This window comes from Brassica rapa, unplaced genomic scaffold (genome assembly GCF_000309985.2).
Source record: "Brassica rapa cultivar Chiifu-401-42 unplaced genomic scaffold, CAAS_Brap_v3.01 Scaffold0217, whole genome shotgun sequence".
In the NCBI taxonomy this organism is placed as follows: domain Eukaryota; kingdom Viridiplantae; phylum Streptophyta; class Magnoliopsida; order Brassicales; family Brassicaceae; genus Brassica; species Brassica rapa.
The window spans coordinates 72,246-96,065 of NW_022610161.1; the positions used below are offsets into that span (position 1 = coordinate 72,246).

The following is a 23,820-nucleotide window of genomic DNA, read 5'->3' on the forward strand; positions in this document are numbered from 1 at the left end:
GGCCAAAATCACCCGAACAGTCCACGGGGAGGGCCAGCATGTTGAGTCCAAGGACCAACGTGCTGATATGTGTACTGATGGACAGCCACAGAAGTCATGTGTGTGCTGACGGACACAGACGGACAGCCACGGATGTCTAGTGTGTGCTGGCGGACACCCACGGACGTCCTGTGTGTACTGAACAGACATCCCACGTGGGCCAAAATCACCCGAACAGTCCACGGGAAGGGTCAGCGTGCTGAGTCAAAGGACCAATGTGCTGATATGTGTACTGATGGACAGCCGCGGACGTCATGTGTGTGCTGACGGACACACATGGACACCCACGGACGTCCTGTGTGTGCTGACGGACACACACGGATGTCCTGTGTGTGCTGACGAACACTCACGGACGTCCTGTGTGTAGTGAACAGACAGCCCACGTGGGCCAAAATCACTTGAACAGTCCACGGGAAGGGCCAGCGTGCTGAGTCCAAGTACCAGCGTGCTGAGTCCAAGTACCAGCGTGCTGATATGTGTACTGATGGACAGCCACAGACGTCCTGTGTGTGTGCTCAGGGACACACACGGACACACACGAACAGCCACAGACAGCCACGGACGTCCTGTGTTTGCTGGCGGACACCCACAGACGTCCTGTGTGTACTGAACAGACAGCCCACGTGGGCCAAAATCGCCCAAACAGTCCACGGGAAGGGCCAGCGTGCTGAGTCCAAGGACCATCGTGCTGATATGTGTACTGATGGACAGCCACGAACGTCATGTGTGTGCTGACGGACACACGCGGACAGCCACAGCACACACGGACGTCCTGTGTGTGCTGACGGACACAAACGGACGTCCTGTGTGTGCTGACGGACACAAACGGACGCACACGTACACACACGGACAGCCACGGACGTCCTGTGTGTGCTGACGGACAGCCATGGACGTCCTGTGTGTGATGGCGGATACCCACAGACGTCCTGTGTGTACTGAACAGACAGCCCACGTGGGCCAAAATCACCCAAACAGTCGGCGGGAAGGGCCAGCGTGCTGAGTCCAAGGACCAACATGCTGATATGTGTACTGGTGGACAGCCACGGACGCCTGTGTGTGCTAATGGACACACACGGATGGCCACGGACGTCCTGTGTGTGCTGGCGGACACCCACGGACGTCCTGTGTGTATTGAACAGACAGCCCATGTAGGCCAAAATCACCTGAACAGTCCACGGGAAGGGTCAGCGTGCTGAGTCCAAGGACCAGCGTGCTGATATGTGTACTGATGGACAGCAACGGATGTCCTGTGTGTGCTGACGGACACACACGGACAGCCACAGACGTCCTGTGTGTACTGACGGACAGCCACGGACGTCCTGTGTGTGATGATGGACACACACAGACGTCTTGTGTGTGCTGATGAACACACAGACGTCCTGTGTGTACTGAACAGACAGCCCACGTGGGCCAAAATCACCCGAACAGTCCACAGGAAGGTCCAGCGTGCTGAGTCCAAGGACCAGCGTGCTGATATGTGTACTGATGGACAGCCACGTACGTCCTGTGTGTGCTGACGGACACACGGATAGGCACAGACGACCTGTGTGTGCTGGCGGACACACACAAACGTCCTGTGTGTGCTGACGGACACCCACGGACGTCCTGTGTGTGCTGACGGACACAAATGGACACACACAGACACACACGGACAGCCACAGACGTTCTGTGTGTGCTGACGGACAGCCAAGGACAGCCACAGATGGCATGTGTGTGCTGGCGGACACCCACAGACGTCCTGTGTGTAATGAACAGACATACCACGTGGGCCAAAATCAACCGAACAGTCCACGGGAAGGGTCAGCGTGCTGAGTCCAAGGACCAACGTGCTGATATGAGTACTGATGGACAGCCACAGACGTCCTGTGTTTGCTGACGGACACAAACGTACACACACGGATAGCCACAGACGTCCTATATGTGCTGACGAACACCCACGGACGTCCTGTGTGTGCTGATGGACACAAATGGACACACACGGACACACACGGACAGCCACGGATGTCATGTGTTCTGATGGACTGCCACGGACAGCCACAGACGTCCTGTGTGTGCTCGCGGACACCCACGGACGTCCTGTGTGTACTGAACAGACAGCCCACGTGGGCCAAAATCACCCAAACAGTCCACGGGAAGGGCCAGCCTGCTGAGTCCAAATACCAACGTGCTCATATGTGTACTGATGGACTGTAAGACCCGATCCCGGCCGCCTAGGTCGCGGTCGATGCCTTACGTCGCTCGGTCCACTTCCTGGCCGAACCTCTTAATTTTTTCCTTTTATTTATAATATCGCCTAAAGGCGAGGGCTAACTTAGATCTTAGCTAAAGACTTCCCTAGTCATTAATAGCCTAGATCCTTTCAACAGATACGCAGCGGATTATTCTCTAGTTAACCATTGGTCTAAAACCAATCTAACACTTGTCTGGTCGAATCACCTTAGCCTTGGTCAGTTTGCTCAACTACCAATTAGCTTAAAGGTCAATCCTAAACCCAAACCAAGCCATACGATTCTGAGGTTCCATTCCCCTAAACCATTCTATCTAGATCTACATTAGTAAATGCTAGATCATACCTTTGCCACATCTATGGAGCTTATTAGCTCATCGGTCCTCCATTGACTCAAATTTCTCTTGCTTGACAGCTGAACCCCGATCACTCGATAATCTTACTTAAGGTCCTTATCGTGACTCCTGCATCAAAAAACTCCCCTAGGTACTTAGTCATTAAACCAACCATCCCCACAGACATAAGTAACCTTTGAGAAGTCTTTGAAAGGATAAGGGTTTGCATATGGACTTTCTCGGCTCATGCACAATCCGAAATCCTTTTGCCTTATAGGCAATAGTACCAAGTCCATCTTCTGGACTGACAAAGCTCATTAGATCCTAAGTCAATAAACCAACCATCCTCACATGACTTGGAACTGATGAGTCTTCATCTGGCCTGACCGGCCTTGGGACTTAACCCAGACAACATATATGATTTGTTCATACCAACCGATGCATTCATTTATCAGGTTAGGACCGACACCTTGAACCATCATTCATAGGTAAGGTCGTCCATACTCAACCATGATCAGATCTTACACGGCCTTCCTTGAACAATCACACTTAGGCTCTGTATCTATGGTCTACGACACATAGTACTAGCCACACACTTCGTCATGACTCTTAGCCAATCTCGAAGCTATTAACACCAAGGTTGATATCTAGAAGCATCGCATCAATACTCTTACTCCAGCAACGTGACTATCCATACTAGTGTTCGGCCATCGAACCATCGTCATGAAACATTATCCGACCACTATACTTGATAAGCCATCGTCCACTTAGCATGTACTGATATAAACGGCCTTCCATTGCCATGATGTGGGTCTACGCCCTACATGATGCATATGGCGCCTATTCTACTAACCAACCAAAGGTTGATCGTAAGATATCCCACTTAGCCTTTGCGGCCAGAACCTTCATCCATTGACCATGGATTATGGTTCATACATCAATCATGTTGTACGGATTGCACTTAGCCTTAAGGCCTTCGCTATTTCCTTACACTCATGTATTGACATGTAGGACAACCTATTGCCATCATGTGGGTCCACGCCCAACATAATGCATTTGGTGTCCTTGTGACCATTGAACCACTCGTACCTGTGGGAACCGAAATTCGCACTGTCGATTTCCGTTTAAATAAGGAAACTAGGAAAACCCTAATTTCCCAGAGGACACGGATATCTGCTAATACCACACGTCAAGCAATCAGAACACGAGAATAACAACGATAAAAATAAGAAATCGAAAAGAGAGCAAAGTAGATCTTATTCTGAATCTGCGTATGAGCGTTTACAACAAGGTATAAGCCTGGGCTCGAGAGCTGTCGGCGAGATTCCTAGTTCTAGCAACCTTCAGATGGCTAAACCTAATTGAGTCGCAGCTCGAAATAACAAAAACGGAAAATTGCCTAAATTGCTCTAAGTGCTAAGTTTCTCTGAAAAAAAAGTCTCTCCCACGCTCCTCGCCTAGGACTCCTTATATACTAGTTCCAAGGTCGGTTTACGCTTTTACTCTTCTGCCCTTAAGCCGTCATAGCATAAAAATGGAGATATTCCATTTTTCCCGATCTTCGTAATTATCTTCAAAACTTCCATATTTATCCGCGGAAACTTGACATTTATCTTTCCTTGCGGACCAAGCGTAAACCGTGCTGTGGTTTACGGGCTTTTGGTTAAGAAATCATAGGATGGGCCTCGAGTCGTGTTTTAGGCCCCTTTGGGCCGTCTTCCGACTCGAAGCGTTTACTACGATTTCTTTCGATAAGGAACGAACTTTCCGTGGTATAAATCCGCAAAGTTTGATCGATGATTTAGAATAGCGGAAAGCATAGACTGAGCTAGCTACGGTCTTCGGGAGATAGCATTGAAGGTCTGACGAGAATGCATGGACTGGTGTCGTCTCAACGTTTCGGAAGAGCTCGGTCGCTATGCAGTGACCGAACTTTGGCTCGAGCTCGGTTGCTACGTAGCGACCGAGCAGGATGGACGCTCGGTCGCTACGTAGCGACCGAGCTTTGGCTCGAGCTCGGGCACTACGTAGCGACCGAGCAGAACGGATGTTTGGTCGTTACGTAGCGACCGAGCTTTGGCTTGGACTTGCTACGTAGCGACCGGATAGCGTGCATGTGCGGTAGTTTCACAATGATCGAGCCTGAGTTGTATATTTTTAGCTTTCAAGGATACTTCTTCGTAAAAACATTGTATTGGTTGTTTTTTACGAAAATCGTATTTTTCTTTTACTATCTTTTCAGAAATACGATTTCCGAGGGTTTTCGTGTGTTAATTCCGTTATGACCATTTTTGACCCCAACAGTTAGCCCCCCAGCCGTTAGGACCATGCATCGTAGGGTCCTAGCGTGCGGTTAGGCATGTTAGGCAAGTTAGACGTGTTGGATGGAATTAATATCCGAAAGTCCGAGCTTGAATAGTAAGTTCTCATGCCTATAAGAAGGGAGGTAACTTGTTTCATAATTTTTTCACTTTCTTGTTTTCTCTAAGATTTCTCTTAAGAAAAACTTTCTTTCTTTCTCTCCATCATTTCCCTCTATTTTCCCAAAAGAGAAGTATAAAATGTCGAGCAAGAAAAAGATTGCAAAAAAAGGGTCTTCGTCCGCTAGTGCTCGTGAAGAGCTCATTGTTCCGAAGATAGAGTTCGTGCCTCACTCGGTAGATCCCACCGAAAATGAGGCATGGTGGGTTGCGCTTTACGGTTCGATCACCCCTCCCAAAGAGAAGTCATTCCCGGTCCTGACCCATCGTGCGGTCGAGGAAGGGGCACCAAGCAGGAGTACCGACGAGTTCCTCGAGATCATGCGGTCTTTCTACCGCATTCCGAGCACGGTGGCGTTCCGGGTTCCTCGTCGAGGGGAAAGCGCTGATAACCCCCCGGAGGGTTATTTCACTTGCTTGTGGTTCGTAGTGCGTTGTCGCTTGTGGTTCCCGATTCCCGAAATCGTCGTCCGAGTGTTAGAGCGTTTCGAGGTGGCAATCAGCCAGTTGAATCCCCTTGCCGTTCAGCACCTTGTTGGAATCCTGATCCTGAGCTACGAGCATGGTCTCTCCCTTTCCGTTGATCACTTTGTCGCGCTTTTGAGGCTACAACTCGTCAAGGATAAGGAGAAGTATAGGCTGGTCCCTCTGAGCTTCATGTCGGTGGTTAAGAATTCATCTCCAACTTCAACTCGTGGAAGAAATTTTTCTTCTTTGTTCGTATAGACGCTGCGTCTGTCGAAGAGAGTTGTATCCCACTGCTCCGGAGGTTGCCAAATGATCGTCCCTTCATCAACCTGCTGGCCCCATTCCCCGGGGATATCATTGAAGTGAGGGACCTTCTTAGGAATGGTCCGTTTTTCTGGACTTCTTTCACGCTGAAACGAGTTCGGAAGGCGCTAAGGTTTGTGTGTCCTGATCCTGTGGAAGCGGGGAACGACTCCGAGCCCGATGATCAGAGTCCCGATGCTGCCCCCACTGCTGCGACGGGGTGGAACTCCTCAAAGGGGAAAGATATCAATCTTGGTGACATAGAGTTTTTGATGGACGATTCTATGCTTCCGGGATGGGATCAGACCTTGCTTATGGCGACGGAAGCGGTTCTAGCGAGGTTCCTATTCCGCACTTTGATGATTTCTTTGCTGGTTTACCCTCTGGCTTCGATGCTCCTCCACCAACGAATGAAACAGGAAGGCCGAAGGTTGTCGCGGAAGGGTCTCGTATTATTAACGGGGTATGATTTTTTCGAAAATATTTGTAATTGCCTAGGTGTTTCTTTTTCTGCTTATAACGCGTTAATTGGTTTCGCAGGGCCTTAACTTGCTTGGCTCGGACATTGAAGCGAGCCATAGGGAAGCTATGGTCTATCCTTTTAAAGCGGAGAAAGCGGAACGAGATCTCGCTCGCGTGCAAGGCGAGGTGTTGGAGCGAGAAGCGCAACTTACTCGCGATCATGCGCGGGCCATCCGTAAGGCGGAAAGGAAGGGCAAAAGAGAAATTGTCGAGGTGATGAAGACTTGTGCCTCTCAGTTCCAGGACGAGTATGGGAACCTCAAGGATTCCTTTTCCTCGGTGGGCGATTTCTGTGAGTGCCGCGGTTCAGTCGGAAGTGTTTAGAGAACGCAAGCCGATGACTATGTGTTTGAGAAGGAAATGAGCTTGATGAAGAGCGGCATGAACGAACGTGCCCACGCTGAGGCGCTCATTCCCTCGATCGATGGAGGATCCAAGGGTTCTGGGATTACATCCCTGTTTCCCTGATACCGAAGAGGTTCCAACCGGGTTTCCTGATGGTGGCGAGGAAGTGGATCGTCCTGCGGATGCGTTCGGCGCTTCGTTGTCCGGGGACTTTGACTTTGGGCCATGAGAGGTGGAGTGATTTTAGAGAGGGAGATGCTTGTCTTTCCATTCTATGTTTGTGGCCGAATGTGGCCTTTATTTCGAGAGATAGTATGGGCTTGTTTTGGCCATTTTTATTGCTTTTAGGGATTGGCCGTTGGCGGCTTTGAATCCCTTACCGCTTTACGCGGTTTTATATATATGATGAATGTTTCATTTAAAATTTTCCTGAGTAGGTTCGAAGTAAATATGAGTTGTCGTCTCATATTTAATTCCGATGAGACGTTCAATCTGTTGGTTCGTTCATGATTTTCGTAGAAAATTACTTATCTTTACGATTTTCGGGAACATTGAGATGTGAACGGAGAGACATGGTTTAGGATCTCGTATCTTTTAGATATCATGTCTTGAGATGTTTGAGACCAATGCGATGGGTTTAGGGCAAGACCTAGGTTTACTTTTGGTTTAAGGTTTGTGCGGTGACTAGCCGGCTATCGTTTTTCCTGTTGCGATTTCTTCCTGACTCATACCGATTTAAAGTCCGCGATAGGTTCTCCGCTTATATGACTTGTATGGTACGAATCGAGCATCTTCTCAGAGGCAATTTTTAAGCCAACTGGAAGTGCTAAACCAAAATTTTGGATTTTTGTTGTAGCGCGCTTTCGTCCTTGTGTTGGACGTTTTGAAGATCAAAAGAGTGATCAAATTACGTTTGTTTAAAACGGCTGGCGTGTTCGTCGGGGCCAATCGACGAACGGGGTGTAAGGTTTTGGTGGTCGCGTTCGGATAATTTGTTCGCATTATCTTCGAATTGTAACTTTGCGACGTCTCGCAGTTGTTTCGAGGATTATATGTGTATCTGTAAGTGTTGGAAAGATGATAACTTTACGATTTTGGGCCGGATGAGGCCGCAGACAAGAGTCTTAACGTTTCCAAGTGTATCCTGAAAGTTTTTGCGTCTAACTGAAAGCGTAAAACGTTTTCGATAAAAAACGTTTTTGAAGTTTCTAAAAACTCGATTACAATAATGAAGATTTTTCTAAGTGGGAGTATACGAGTATACGCACCCATTCCCCCCCCCCCCCTTTTTAGAGAGGGGATAGCTGAACTCGTCTTTTGACGAGCTGCCTACGTACCCCTTTCGAGGACCAAGCCATCTCGTAGTTCTGTTTCATGCCGCGAGTGTTTTTACTCGGCGGTAGATGTCGCGCTGACCGCCTTGACCGTGTTGATCGTGGCCGGGTCAACGTTATTTTCTGGATGTTCCGGTTGAGTTGTAGCGACGGCTTCGGACTCGTGTTGAGTTTCGACGTCCGATCCGTTTGCGTCGGCAGACGATGTTAATTCGTCTTTCCTTGGGGCGTTTTTGGCCGAAGATCGATCTATCTTTGTGCGTTTGCGATTCGCAGTTGCAGAAGTCGTGATTTGCCTCAACTTGTGCTCTGCGTGGAAGCATATCCGCGACTGTTTTTGGCATCCCCAGATAGCCGCGAATCCGCTTGGGGTCAGAAATTCGAGACTCTAGTGGTAGGTTGATGGAACTGCTTGCATGCCATTGAGCCATGGAGTTGCCATGATCACGTTGTAGATAGCAGGATGATCGACTACCGCGAATTCGACGATTTTCGTGATATCCTTGGCCATGACTGGCAACTGGATTGATCCAAGAGTCATCGATACTTCGCCTGAAAACCCCGTGAGCGGTTTCGGTGTCGGAATTACTTCTCCGAGTTTGATGCTCATGCGCTTGAGAGTGTCGCGGAAGATTACGTTGACCGTGCTTCCCGTGTCGACGAGTACCCTTCCGACTTCTAAGTCTCGTTTGACGAGATCTATGACGAGCGGATCGCAGTGAGGTTGATCGATGCCGCCGGCTTCCTCCTTTGTGAAGGTGATCGAGCAATTTTGGCCATCTCGGGGAGGCGACCATGTAGGCCAATTCGCACTCGACTCTACCTTCCGTTGGTAAGCCTTGATGGCCGAAACAGTATCGCCGCAGTATTGTGATCCTCCGATGATCATGTTGACTCTGCGACGATTGTTATCATTCCCCTTGTCGTCCGGCCTTCTACTGCGTTTATCCCCGGGCTGGTTTCGTTGAGGGGATTTCTCAGCGGGCGGATTTCTGTACGTCTTTGGAGGGCGAACAGAGTCGAGGATGAGATCCTTGACTCTGGTTACTTCCGAGATCTCTCCAGCGAGTAGCTTTGCGGCCAGCCTTGCTCCCAAGACTTTGCAGTTGGTCGTAGAGTGTCCTCGGGACTGGTGGAACTCGCAGAAGGTGGTTTCGTCATACCCTTGGTTGCGGGTCCACGTATTGCCCGTGGTTCGGCCTTGGTCTGAATTGATCGCGTAGTTATGCGCCCCTTGGAGATCTTCCCCCTCGTGATGGACATACTTGTCGTTGCGAGAGTTCTTCTTTTTTGCTTTCGGATCTACGTCCTTCGAGGATGGTCTTGCCGCCTTATGTTTTTGCAATAAGATTTTAGTTTCTTCCTCGACTATGATGTAATCCGTTGCTTTGTGGAGGGCGTCCTGGGTCGTTGTCGGTTTGTCGAGGGTTATCCACTTTCTGAATTTTGACTTGTACCAGAGCGTGTTTCTCAGCGCGTCAATGGCCCCATTGTCGCTTATCCCACTTTCAAATCAGTTGATTCCAGTTTCCCAGTTTGACAACTTCTTCGTCGTTCCAATCGAACTAGGATGAATCACTTTGTAAGAAGCTTGATATGGATACATAAAGTGGTGGACAATGACCAGGAAGTTAAATAAATCTCATAGGAGTTGGGAAGAAGGAGTTATCCCACTTTCAAATCAATTGATTCCAGTTTCCCAGTTTGGGAATAAGACAACTTCTTCGTTGTTCCAATCGAACTAGGATGAATCACTTTGTAAGAAGCTTGATATGGATACATAAAGTGGTGGAGAATGACCAGGAAGTTGAATAAATCTCATAGGAGTTGGGAAGAAGGAGTTATCCCACTTTCAAATCAGTTGATTCCAGTTTCCCAGTTTGGGAATAAGACAACTTCTTCGTCGTTCCAATCGAACCAGGATGAATCACTTTGTAAGAAGCTTGATATGGATACATAAAGTGGTGGAGAATGACCAGGAAGTTGAACCGGCTGATAAAGTCACGGAGGGGTTCGTCTTCCCTCTGGGAGAGACTCCAGAGATCGACATCGGAAGTTTCTCTGTCTATGAACACAGAGTATTGTTTGAGAAATTCTGATGCGAGCTGTCGGAAACTCCCGATAATGTTGCGATGAAGGCGTGCAAACCATTCGAGCGCCGCTCCTTCCAGATTTTCGACGAACAGGCGGCAGTAGCCAGCATCTTTTTCGCCATCCTTCAGTCTCTCTCTTCCCATCGCAATGTGGAAAGCCTGAAGGTGCGCCTTCGGATCGGTCGTACCATCGTACTTTGGTACTTTGATCTTTCCCGGATCAGAAATTCTCATATCTGAGATGCGAGTGGTGACGGGGCTAGAGCCCCTTCCAGCAGACTGCCGATCTCGGGAGCAGCGCTGGTAGCGTGATGGATTTGAGACTTTACGGCTCTTACTTCCGCCGCAGTCTTGGTTATGTAGTCGCGAAAATCGCGGATATCCGATGTCTCGCCAGCGGCTTTCCGAGCTTGTCGGTGTTTGCTGCGAGTGAGCTCGGTTTGCTTTTCACCTAGCTCTTCCTGTTCGTTCTAGTAGAGGGTTTCCTCCTTTTCCGTTGTCGAACGGAGAGCTTTCCCTAGCAGATCGACTTCTGGTCCTTCTTGGATGTCTGTCGACATCCTCATCGGTGTCGTTGGAGACATCGCTAGGATCCAGGTCAATGCGTTCGGCTTCGTTATCCTCCGAATCCTTTGCAGGAGGCGGAGGTCTTTCAGGGTTCTCCTGTTCGATGGGAGATTTCTCGCTAGGGTTTTGACCCGAAGGTCGTTCCCGCGCTACTCCAGATCTGCCGAGTGGGGTAGCGAAGTCGAGTCTCTTCCTGCGGATTTTGGTGGTTCCGCGGGGGCGGATTGCTCGAGTCCTTGCCGTTAAGATTTCGACCTGTTTAGTCAAGGTACTCACGAGCTTATCCTGTTCTTCCGACCTTTTCTCATAGGTGGCGAACATCTTTTTAAACTCCTCGAGCGCCGTGGTGTTGGCTGGTGCGTTGGCCGCAGATACGTCCGCTGCTGGAGTGTGGAGATCGGTGCCGCTACCTCCGTTAAGAGGAGTCTGCACGTTATCCGCGTCGTTAGTTGACATGTCTGACTGAGCGTGATGTGGCTTTTGCGGGTTAGATTGATCCGTACTCCCCCTCCTTCTAGCGCCAAACTGTGGGAACCGAAATTCGCACTGACGAATTCCGTTTAAATAAGGAAACTAGGAAAACCCTAATATCCCAGAGGACCCGGATATCTGCTAATACCACACCTCAAGCAATCAGAACACGAGAATAACAACAATAAAAATAAGAAATCGAAAAGAGAGCAAAGTAGATCTTTTTCGAATCTGCATATGAGCGTTTACAACAAGGTATAAGCCTGGGCTCGAGAGCTGTCGGCGAGATTCCTAGTTCTAGCAACCCTAAGATGGCTAAACCTAATTGAGTCGCAGCTCGAAATAACAAAAACGGAAAATTGCCTAAATTGCTCTAAGTGCTAAGTTGCTCTGAAAAAGTTCTATGCTCTTGCTCCTCGCCTAGGACTCCTTATATACTAGCTCCAAGGTCGGTTTACGTTTTTACTCTTCTGCCCTTAAGCCGTCATAGCATAAAAATGGAGATATTCCATTTTTCCCGATCTTCACAATTATCTTCAAAACTTCCGTATTTATCTGCGGAAACTTGACATTTATCCTTCCTCGTGGGCCTCGAAATAACAAAAACGGAAAATTGCCTAAATTGCTCTAAGTGCTAAGTTTGCTCTGAAAAAGTTCTCTGCTCTTGCTCCTCGCCTAGGACTCCTTATATACTAGCTCCAAGGTCGGTTTATGCTTTTACTCTTCTGCCCTTAAGCCGTCATAGCATAAAAATGGAGATATTTCATTTTTCCCGATCTTCGCAATTATCGTTAAAACTTCTGTATTTATCCGCTGAAACTTGACATTTATCTTTCCTTGTGGACCAAGCGTAAACCATGCTGTGGTTTATGGGCTTTTGGTTAAGAAATCGTAGGATGGGCCTGGAGTCGTGTTTTAGGCCCCTTTGGGCCGTCTTCCGACTCGAAGCGTTTACTACGATTTTTTCGATAAGGAACGAACTTTTCGCGGTATTAATCCGCAAAGTTTGATTGATGATTTAGAATAGCGGAAAGCATAGACTTAGCTCGCTACGGTCTTCGGGAGATAGCATTGAAGGTTTGACGAGAATGCATGGACTGGTGTCGTCTCAACGTTTCAGAAGAGCTCAGTCGCTACGCAGCGACCAAACTTTGGCTCGAGCCCGGTCGCTACGTAGCGACCAAGCAGGACGAACGCTTGGTCGCTACGTAGCGACCGAGCGGGATGGACGCTCCATCGCTACGTAGCGACCAAGCGGGACGGACGCTCGGTCGCAACATAGCGACCGAGCAGGACGAACGCTCGGTCGCTATGTAGCGACCGAGCGGGACGGATGCTCGGTCGCTACGTAGCGACCAAGCAGAACGGATGTTCGGTCGTAACGTAGCGACCGAGCGTTGGCTTGGACTTGGTTGCTATGTAGCGACCGGATAGCGTGCATGTGCGGTAGTTTCGCAATGATCGAGTTTGAGTTGTCTATTTTTAGCTTTCAAGGATACTTCTTCGTAAAAACTACGTATTGGTTATTTTTTAAGAAATACGATTTCCGAGGGTTTTCGGGTGTTAATTCCGTTATGATTGTTTTTGACCCCAACAGTACCCTTTTCGGTCCCGTTCCGTTCGTACCCTTTCAGTCCCAACCCGTTTGTACCCTTTCAGTCACGAACCGTTCACATCCGATGGATCATGATACGTTCGTACCTCTTTGATCACGACACGTTCTTACCTCTTGGATCACGACACGTTCGTACCTCTTGGATCACGACATGATCCTTGGCAACACGCAACCTTGGATCACGATGCACCCTTTGGTCATTGGTACCCTTTGGTCCTCGTACCCTTTGATACTTGCAACCATTGGTATCTCGTACCTTTTGGTTACTTGCATCCTTTGGTATCTCACAACCTTTGGTAACTCATGATCCTTGGCAACATGCAACCTTTGGCGACTAGTACCCTTTTGATCCAACCTATCCGCTATGGTTAGCAATCAACGTAACCAACCATGACCCCATGGTCTATGACGTGGTAATATGATTAACTATCACGTTCCATATATATATATATATATATCATATAGACATAATAATATAAAGAGACAGAGATAGAACCACTCACAGCCGCTATAGCCCGTACCAATTGGTCAGTCCGTCTCTCGGCTAACCACCCTTGGTCCTTGGCGCCTATTTCCGTCCAGGAATAGGTCTTCCTATTGGCCTTAGTGTCTTATAAAAGCCACGGCCTCATATGGCTAAAGCCATACTCACCATGAACCGGATAGTGCCCTTATGGTTTTGATCCCGGATTCTGCCCTTCCGGCTTGGATCCTCGTTTCTCATTGGGGGATCCCTTTGTTTAGGATGTGTGTCCTTTGTCTCAGACAGAACGAGACTGAATGAGAATGAATGAATTGATCTCTGGTCGTGCATCCTATATATAGGCAACCAAAGTTCATGTGCGAAGGGACACATCCCTTCGAAGCATCCTTTTGGGACAGATATTGACCATCGATTACAATCAACGGTCCAGATCGTACCTACTGAATTTAGTGACTACAGCTGCGGTCGCTAAATATACCGACCGAATACCTACTATTTGGCTACTGATTTGCGACCAATAACAATCAGTTACTAGTTAGTCGCGACTTTACGACTACAGTACATAGTCCTTATTCAGTCGGTAATTTGCGACTATTTAGCTACTTATACGAGGTCGCTATATTTTTGTCGGCCATAAGTCGCAAAATACCGTTACAAAACACGTGGAAATCGTTACTGAGTTTAGTAAACCGGTTTTTGATGACTGATTGTAGTAGTCGCAAAATCAGTAGCAATAGAGTAGCAAAAGAGTAGCAAAACAGTCGCTAAATATTCTATATATAGATGAAAACCGACATATTTATTATCTCATCACCCGTGTAAGAATCATATCCTTAAAAAATTTTGAGAAAAAAAAAATCGTTAACAACAATGACGAGCAATTATAACAACTATATTAATTTTCGTGCTTGGATGTACAAGAGGATTGATGAAGAAACGGGGAATTTCTCGAGAGAGTTTGTCGCGGGGGTAGAAAAATTCATGACGTTTGCAAATAGTCAAGAATTAACGCAGAGCAATGGTGGTAAGTTCTTTTGCCCTTGTAGTATTTGCAGAAACGAAAAATTTCTCTCGGGGCAAAAAATCTTGAAACATATATATAGTAGAGGATTTATGGAAGATTATTATGTTTGGTACAACCATGGAGAAGAAATCGACATGGGATTAGGAACAAGTTATGTTGATCCGACGCATTTAAGTGGTAGTGAAGAAGTTGGTAATTTAGTAGAAGATAGATATGTGGAAATGGTGAATGATGCATTTCGTGATAATTTGAATTATGATAATTATCAACAGGATGATAGTTATCAAAATGTTGTAGATCCGGTTTCCAACCAATCAAAAAAATTATACGATTTGTTAGAAGGAGCAAAAAATCCTTTGTATGATGGTTGTCACGAAGGTCACTCGCAGTTATCCTTAGCTGCTCGAGTTTTGCAAAATAAGACAGATTATAATATGAGTGAAAAATGTGTGGATTCGGTATGCCAAATGTTATCAGACTATTTACCACCTGGAAACCAATCAACCGCTTCAAATTACGAGACAGAAAGGTTGATGCGCAATTTGGGCCTCCCCTACCATACAATTGATGTTTGTGTTAACAATTGTATGATCTTCTGGAAAGAAGATGAAAGATGGGATAAATGTCGATTTTGTGATGCACCAAGATGGAAGCCTAGAAATGAACGGCGTAGGACAAAAGTACCATATAGTCGTATGTGGTATCTACCTATTGCTGACAGATTGAAGAGAATGTACCAGAGCAAGAAGACTGCATCAGCAATGAGATGGCATGCAGAGCACCAAGCAAAGGAGGGTGAAATGTGTCATCCGTCAGATGCGGCGGAGTGGAAATACTTTCAAGATCAACATCCCCGTTTTGCAGAAGAACCTTGCAATGTTTATCTTGGCTTATGTACGGATGGCTTCAATCCATTTGGAATGTCTAATAATCATTCGTTGTGGCCAGTGATCTTGACTCCATATAATCTACCCCCTGGTATGTGCATGAAGACAGAGTACTTGTTTCTCACAATTTGGAATTCTGGACCGAATCACCCGCGAGCTAGTCTAGATATCTTCCTCAAACCTTTGATTGAGGAGTTGAAAGAGTTATGGTCTACTGGAGTTGAAGCATATGATGTCTCCTTGAATCAAAATTTCAATCTTAAAGCAGTGCTTCTTTGGACGATAAGCGATTTTCCGGCATATGGCATGCTATCAGGATGGACGACCCATGGGAAGTTGTCTTGTCCAATTTGCATGGAAGATTGTAAGGATTTTTATCTGACTAATGGAAGGAAGACCTGTTGGTTTGATTGTCATCGAAGATTTCTTCCTCGTAACCATCCACTGAGGAAGAATAAAAAGGACTTCTTGAAGGGAAAACGCGCTTTGAATGATTTTCCACCTGAATCTTTGACTGGTGAGCAAGTTTATTCGGAGCTGTTAAATGGTGTCAATCCACCAAAAACATCTAAGTGTGGTGGAAATGGTCATGATAAGAAGAAACCTGGATATGGGAAACGCCATAATTGGCACAAGGAAAGCATATTCTGCGAGCTGCCATAATGGAGGGACCTCATTCTTCGACATAATCTTGATGTGATGCATATAGAAAAGAATTTTTTTGACAACATCATGAATACGCTTATGAATGTGAAGGGTAAGTCGAAAGACACAATCAAGTCAAGATTGGATATAGCACTTTTCTGTGATAGGGAACATTTACATGTTGATAGCAATGGGCAAGCTCCTTTCCCTCCCTACACATTGGACAAGAATGCAAGAACAAGTTTATTGGAATGTGTGAAACATTCGGTAAAATTCCCAGATGGTTATGCTTCAGACCTAGCTAGGTGTGTTGATCTTGAGAATGGCAAGTTTTCAGGCATGAAGAGTCATGACTGCCATGTTTTTATAGAGAGGCTACTTCCATTTATACTTGCAGAACTCCTAGACCAAAACGTCCATCTTGCGTTATCAGGTAGTAATTTTTTGTTTTTTGAAATTTTGATATATATAAATATATGTGTGTTAATAATTAGTGTTGTACTCACAATATACAAACGAAATCAAGGTAAAAACATAGATATGATTCATATGTTCACTTTTTCAGATATAAAATGTTATATTTTCATCATTTGGGCAGGTTCACGAGATTTGATGAAGGTGAAGTCCCTGTATATCATGTCGAAGGAGTAACTGATATATTTACTCACGTAGGTCGTCCAAGTGGAGAAATGCAAGAAATATGGCTATCCGAAAAAGATTATCAATGCGCACATTCATATGTTTTGCGAAATTGTGAATATTTTCAGCCATTTGAGAGGTATATAATTTGACAATTGTTAACCTTATGTTTTTTTATATATCCTACTTTGATTTCTCATATTTGTGTTGGTCTAATATAGGATGTTCGAAGATTATATCAGTGCAAAATATCCAGACATTTCCGAAGAAGAACTCTCCACGAAGAGAGCAGATGAATATCATATATGGGTGAAAGATTATGTATGTCTTAGTAATTATACATGTATTAAGTGTTTTTCGTTCTTTACATTGATATATATATATATAAATATATTGATACAGGTTAGCTACTGGAGCAACACACATCCTTTTCCTCTTTGGGTTAAAGATATGGCGAATGGACCCATGAATAAAGCTAAAGCATGGCCTATCTATTTCACAAGAGGTTTTTTGTTTCATACGCAGAAGCATGGTGAGGGACGAAAGACTTGTAACTATGGAGTATGTGTTAAAGGAGAGAGTTATACAAATATAACTGATGAAGCACATTACTACGGGATCTTAACTGATATCATAGAAATCAAGTATGAGGGGGTGGTCGATTTGAGAATCACACTTTTTAAGTGTAAGTGGTATGATCCTGTTCTTGGTAGAGGCACTCGGCGAAGCAATGGTGGTATCGTTGATGTTCTTTCATCAAGGAAATACTGCAAATATGACCCATTTATTCTAGGTACATACACACACATATATATATATTTTTTTGACATCAGGTACGTATAATATGTATATATATATATTGATATTTGATATTACACAGCTTCACAAGCAGAACAAGTTTGTTATATCCCGTATCCATATGTAAAGAAACCAAAGCAATTGTGGCTTAATGTTCTTAAAGTGAATCCGAGGAGATTAATCGTTGCTGGAGAATATGAAGACGTAGCCTCGATTACGTTACAACAAGAAAACGATGATGCTGTTCTGATGACTACAGTTGAAGACCTACAATTTGAGCATTTGGTACATGCTCGAAAAGAACCAATAAATCTCGATTTCGAGGTGGGAGATGGAGAACCAAATGACGAATTTCGATGTAATTTATCGTCTTCTGATGATGATGTTTAAGTTATTTGAGGCAATATGTAATGATATATATTATTGAAATATTAACTTTATGGTGTGTTTTTTTTATAAAAAAAAATTGTATTTAGCTAAGTAATCCCACCTACACCATAAGTAACCCGCCTATAAACCCTAAACTTACTAAACCCAAACATTTGATAATTAGAATCCCTCCTAAACCCAAAAATTTAACTAATCCCGCCTATAAACCCAAAATTCAGTAAACCCGCCTAAAACCAATTATTTTTGGACTTTAATTAGATTTTTTTACTACTCATCGGCAACCCTAATCACTCTCTAACTCTCTCGATCTCACACCGCCTCCTCTCTAACTTGCGATTTCACTCTCGATCTCGATCTCTCACTCCGGCGATTTCACCGAAGCTACTCCGGCGATGGGTGGAAAGAGGAAGCGCAAACTCGTGGCACCGGGTTCGTCGATTAATAAAACACCAAGACCATTACCGACTCGGTATGACTTCGTCTCTAAGGCGACGATGTCGAATCTTCCACCGGTGGTTCTCCCTAACAACAATCTGGCGCCGTCGGTAAGGGATTATCCACCTCCGAGGCAACTCTTTCCGTCCTCCACGTTCCCACCTTCTGGATCTGCTCCGGTTCCTCAAACTCAGCCTCCAACTCGAGTACCTCAGTCTTCTGGCGGTGAAGGTACTTCATATCCTCATCCTGGGCGGAGACAATCTCAATCTTCTCCACTTCATGGAGCTCCATCGCCTCACAGTTCTCAAGCACAAAACTCTCATGGAGACCCAGAAGATTTTGCTGAGTTCGAAGCTCCAGTTGAACCTGATCTCTCGGAGGACGTGATGGATGTATTAAACCGTATGCTAGCCCAACCAGGCCGAGAGGAGTTCACAACGGTCCTCTCTCCCAAACTCGAGCCTGGTACAACATGGTATGGTTGCTCTACTTTGTGTCTGTTGTGTGAGGTTTCAGTTTGTCTTCATGAGAGTTTTAGTGTGTTTAAGTTTGAGTTCGAGTTTTAGCTGTTTGAGTTTGAGTCTAGTAAACAATTTCGAGTCACGAAGTTGAGCTAATTATATGTTTAAGTTTATGTCCGAGTTTTAGCTTTTCGTTTCAAAACCTTAGTTTTTTTTTTGGTTCTGTTGTGAAGATTTTAATTATGTTTCGCTTTTGTTTGTGTTTCTCTTCTTTCTGTCTGTTGTGTGAGTATTATACTAGTGTCTTCTCTCTGCTTGTTTAGTGTCTTCTCACTGCTTGTTTGAGTTTGAGTTTGCTGATTGAGAGTCTCTGTTTTTTTCCTCTTGTGTTGTAGGTTTGGTTATGACAAGTCCAGCTTGACCCGTAGGATAACAAAGATTATGAAAAAGAAGTTTAATAAGCCTTTATATGAAAAAGAAGTTTAATAAGCCTTTCTATAGCTGGACCTGTGTGCCTAGAGACAGACAAGAAGGATACTTCGTTGAATTTGCGGTAACCTTTTCTATCTTTTACATTCAGTTTATAGTTCTTTCTGTTGTGACAAGAAATATCGGCAAGTAAAGTATGCAATGAAACTAGTTGGAACAAAGAACACTGAAACATATGTAAAGTGGCTAGCAACCATGCACGATAAGCTTATATTTTCTCTGTTTTTTTGTAGAAAAAACACACATGGAATCCCATGTTAACCGGTCTTGTTCAAGAACACTTTGAATTCATTTGTCAGCTTCGAATGAAAGATATGGTCAGTGATGTAAGGACCTCTCGCAACCAACCGAATTGGATAGGAGATACACTCTGGAAACAAATGACTGCTTATTGGGACACTGAGGCAGCAGTGGCAAAGAGCCGCAAGGCATCAGCAGCTCGTTTGTCTGAACGTAATGGTCTTGGTATTCACAAGCATAACTCAGGACAGAAGTCCTATATGCAACTCGAACAGGAGCTGGTGAGTATCATTTTCTTTGTCTCGTTTTCTTTAACACTTGTCTCTTTTTCATGTGTGTCTTTCTTCCATTTCATTTCAGATAGAGGAGTTGGGAAGACTTGTGAGTTTTGGTGAAGTATTCATCAAGGCTCATACAAGAAAAGATGGAACCTATGTTGATTTCAAAGCAGAAAAAGTTGCTGAGGCTTACAAAAAGAAAAAGGAAGAGAAGTTGGCTGACCTTAGGAAGGATAACACTGAAATCTCAGAGGGGCTTTTGCTAGCAATAGAAGAGGACAACGAGCTGTTTATTCAGGTCTAGTATTTTTTTTAAAAAATATTTTACAGTCATAAGTTTTTGCATTAAGAGTTTGGTGTTGTTTTCCAGCTTGGAAATTGATTGATAATGACTTACTCATTGTTTTCTTTGTTGTAGTCAACTTTCTGCAATGACAAAGGAGACCTTTTTGGTATTGGAAGCCTGAAGAAGAAGCTTAAGAGAAAACGAAATGACCCGATCAGTTCCTATTCTTTCATGCACATGCAACAAAAGCTTGAAGAAGCTGAACTCAAGATAAAAGAACAAGAAGCCCATATTGCCAAGGCTGAGGCAGACCGTGCTCTGGAACAAGCTATTAACCAGGCTAAGATGGCTGAGTTCTCCCTTTTGCACAAGTACATGCGTTTAACTGACCAAAAATACCTTGATTTCATTGCCTCTGAAGCATCATCTCCAGCTCCTCCTGATCAGTGAAAGCTCTGTGTTCTTAGGTTATCATATTTAACTATCTTTTGGTGTTTGGTATTTTGAACATATAACAACTCCGATAACTTTTTGGTATTTTGGTGTTTGATTTGGGATGTATCTTTTTGGTATTTAGGATTCTATAAACTTTAATCTACTTTCAGTTTCTTCATTTACCATCTGTCAAATAATTAATCCCACAAATAAAAATCAAAAGTGAACCAAAATAAATAAATACCAAATCCCAAATCAATGTTTGTATGGGTCGAAAAGAAGTAGCTTTGTAGTCACTTAACAGTCGCTAAATACGTTGATAATCAGTCGTTACCCGTGGCAACCTCAGTCACTAATCAGTCACTAGTCAGTCGCTATATTTACCGACCGTTTAGCGACTGGTATATTAGTCACTAAATACGTCACTAAAGCAGTCGCAAAATCAGTCGTAACTTAGCGACTTTTTTACGACTGCAGATAGGCAGTCGCTAAATACCGACCGACTAACGACTGATTTATTTAGCGACGCACACTATAACGACAGACGTAATTAGTCGTAAATCAGTCGCTAATCTTGATTTAGCGACCGAGTAGCTACTATTCTTCCGGTAGGTAAAAAACCTGTTTTCTTGTAGTGATGGCCCGCCACTGACCCGGACCGGACCATCGACCCGAAACCTGAACAGTCCGTCAAGCTGAGATGAGCTGACTCCAAGCTGCCTCAGCTGAGTGAGCTAGTAGTCCAAATGGTTGAGCTGACTTAACTTGGAACGAACTAGGCTGAGCTTGACCGAGCTACGTCTAGCTGATCGAGCTTCTCGTAAGCATAGCCCAGCTTCTGTACAACTTATCCTAGCTGACTTCTTTCTCTTATAAGGTTAAGTCTCAGCATCCTGACGTCCTTAACCTTCTATCTTGGCCATGGAACGCTAGCCTTAAGGTCTTAAGACCGGCTGGTTCGTTTCCTCGAACCATGGCCGTCCCGACGGTCCTTATCCAGGATTGCGGAAGTTACATGGACAGCCATTGTAATAACCCTCACGAGCCAATAAATTTTTGGTCAAGAAAAATCCCACTCGACCAGTTTTTAGTTGGTTCGACCATGATTAATAGAAATAAAAATCGACCCGGTAGATTAATTTTTCGACGGGACTGTCTTGTGGTTGAAAGACCTTCACTTGATAGTTTGGTCGAGTCTTAAATATTTTGGTCGAATTTTTATTAAACTGGAAGAGATTTTCCGAGAACAAGACGAGAGCCAAAGACAAGGAATATTTAGTTAAAAATTATTGGAAATTATCAACCAACTGCTACAAGTAATTTTGGACCAGACTCATGTCTTCCACCAGCCTGCTTGCTCAGTCTTTAATCACATGACTTGCACCTGCCTGCTTGCTTAGCTTCTTCAGTAAATGGCACATGACAATCACAAGCTGCCTGTGTGCTTGCTTCCTCCTTTAATTATTTATGATTGGCTGGAAACTACTTCATGGGAGGGAAAGGACAGTATGGTGTAGATGATGAAACAGGTTGCCAGCTGTCTGCTCTCAGCCAAGCTTTGTTATGAGCTAAACCCTCAGGTGAAGCAACCACAGCTTGTATTTAACCCTCCTCCAGCTGCTTCCCACGTTCAGAACCCTGCAGAAAAACCTAGAGAATTTCAGTGAGAAAGAGAGAAAGAAGAACAGAAAACTCAGTGAGAAAAGTCAAGAAAAAAATTGGTGGTGACCTAATCTTCAACCTTAGCTCAGTTTGGTTCTTGAGAAAGATCAGAAGTCCAGCCACAAGCTTACCTTGGAGAAGAGGATCAGCTGAGGCCATCTAGTCCTTTGGTTTGTCTTGCTAAGGTGTGGAGCTTTGCTAGTCCCATCCTATCCATTCAGTCTCTTGGTCCATTCAGCTTTGTTCAAGAGGAACTCAAGTTTTGTCCAAGCCAGTTTCAAGACTGTTCTTTAGGTGAGTCTAGACAGATGTTGAGATAGATCATGAATGAGTCCTTGATTAAGTTAGTAAAATGTCTGAATATTTAAGAATGATGTTGTGTTTACTCATGGTAAACACTTACACTTAAAGAATAGTGTTAAAGTGAGGTTAATCCCAATCTTAGTACTTGTTCTCAAGTACTAATCTTCACTATGAAATAATCATGGTTTTGATTAAGGATTAATCTTAGTTTAAATTAAGAATTAATCTTGGTTTAATTGAGAATTAATATGAGATTAATTAAGGAGTAATCATGATTAATTAAGTACTAATCTTGGATTAATTAAAGATTAATATGAGATTAATTAAGGATTAATCTAGGATTAATTAAGAGTTAATTATGATTAATTAAGGATTAATTTTGGAATAATTATGGAAGTAAAAGCATGTGAAATCTTGTTATATTCACTATCCCTAAAGCCCCTGCATTACCGTGACTTGGTCCTGCGAACGGAACAAGGTCATGAAGACACGATGATGGGGTAGCTCCCTGGAGACCGTGTACTGCATGACGATGCAGTGTCGGATTGTTCATACCGGACATTCGACAATGATGGTGATGCTAACTCACTAGTCTCGGTTAGCCTTAGTGGTTTCTCGGGTCTAGTATATATATTGTATTATATGAGTATGGTAACGGGCGGGTGTTGTGGAAGTGATGTTTAAAATAAGAATTCACAATGATGATCGATATTAAAGTATAGTACTAGTACTTGCATGATCATGTATATGCATTGATAATTGCTTGATTGTTATTGATTGTGTTGTGATTCTAGATTCACTGAGTAAACTAGTTGCTCATGACTCATTTGTGTGTGCAGGTAAACCTTAGGCGGGAGACACTTAAATCTTTTGGACGGAAGGAGCGGCCAACCAGCGGTAGTATTTTGTTGTCCTTGCAACGTACGTTTTAATGTATATTTACTTAAAACGTTGTTGGGCGATAGGCCGTAGGGTAAACTATAACAGTTTGTAAGATGTTTAAAGTAAATAAATAATGTATAAAAGATGTTTATAAATCACGAGTTCTCATATGATATTAGTCCTTGTCCGGGACGAACTAACTATCGAATATTGCTTTATCGGGTTGAAAAGCCTAGAGTAATATCCGATAGGAGTGTCTGTGTTCTTTGGTTGTTGGTCTAAGGTGATCGGATTTATTTCGAGAACCTCGGGTCGACCATCAGGGAACATCGACCGTGTCATTTCCGGTTATCTACGATCGGGGGTGTCACAAAGGTGGTATCAGAGCATGGTTATACGATGCTTGAATGGGACTTGTTTCAAATAATTTTCGAGTCGAAAATGTGTCGCAAGGATAATTAGGATATGCTGGTTTGTTCCTTCTTTTAGAAATAGATAGACCTGGGTAGAAACTTACCATGATCTTTCGTTGCAGATGCCACCGAGAAGAGCACTCTTTGGACGCCGTGGAGGTCCAAACCTCCCAATTTCGGTTTCATCATCTTCAGACTCTTCGCCGCCATCTACTCCGGCACCACTTCCGACTCCTAGCTTTGATGCTACACCTTCGGGCTCTAGCT

General features: G+C 44.5%; 1 protein-coding gene across 5 annotated transcripts; it reads left to right on the forward strand.

Moving 5' to 3' along the window:
* Positions 1-13,116: 13,116 nt before the first annotated feature.
* LOC103855968 lies at positions 13,117-20,435 on the forward strand. 5 transcript variants are annotated; one of them, XM_033283096.1, is made up of 5 exons: positions 17,924-18,544; positions 18,961-19,118; positions 19,288-19,575; positions 19,655-19,870; positions 19,991-20,435. In XM_033283096.1, exons 2-5 carry the CDS (start codon positions 19,035-19,037, stop codon positions 20,306-20,308), a joined length of 906 nt encoding a protein of 301 aa, XP_033138987.1. In that variant the 5' UTR covers positions 17,924-18,544; positions 18,961-19,034; the 3' UTR covers positions 20,309-20,435. The 5 variants fall into 5 exon arrangements, 2 of the variants coding, with proteins under 2 accessions (XP_033138987.1, XP_033138988.1); XM_033283097.1 differs by lacking the exon at positions 17,924-18,544 and having other exon boundaries at positions 18,800-19,118; XR_004453411.1 differs by lacking the exons at positions 19,288-19,575; positions 19,655-19,870; positions 19,991-20,435 and adding an exon at positions 13,117-16,617 and having other exon boundaries at positions 16,700-18,544; positions 18,961-19,018.
* Positions 20,436-23,820: the final 3,385 nt, after the last annotated feature.

Coding starts and splice junctions, on each gene's coding strand:
- LOC103855968 (XM_033283096.1), top strand. CDS start 19,035: ATGAAAAAGAAGTTTAATAAGCCTTTCTATAGCTGGACCTGTGTGCCT. Junction 19,576..19,654: donor TGCAACTCGAACAGGAGCTG/GTGAGTATCATT, acceptor ATTTCATTTCAG/ATAGAGGAGTTGGGAAGACT. Junction 19,871..19,990: donor ACAACGAGCTGTTTATTCAG/GTCTAGTATTTT, acceptor TCTTTGTTGTAG/TCAACTTTCTGCAATGACAA.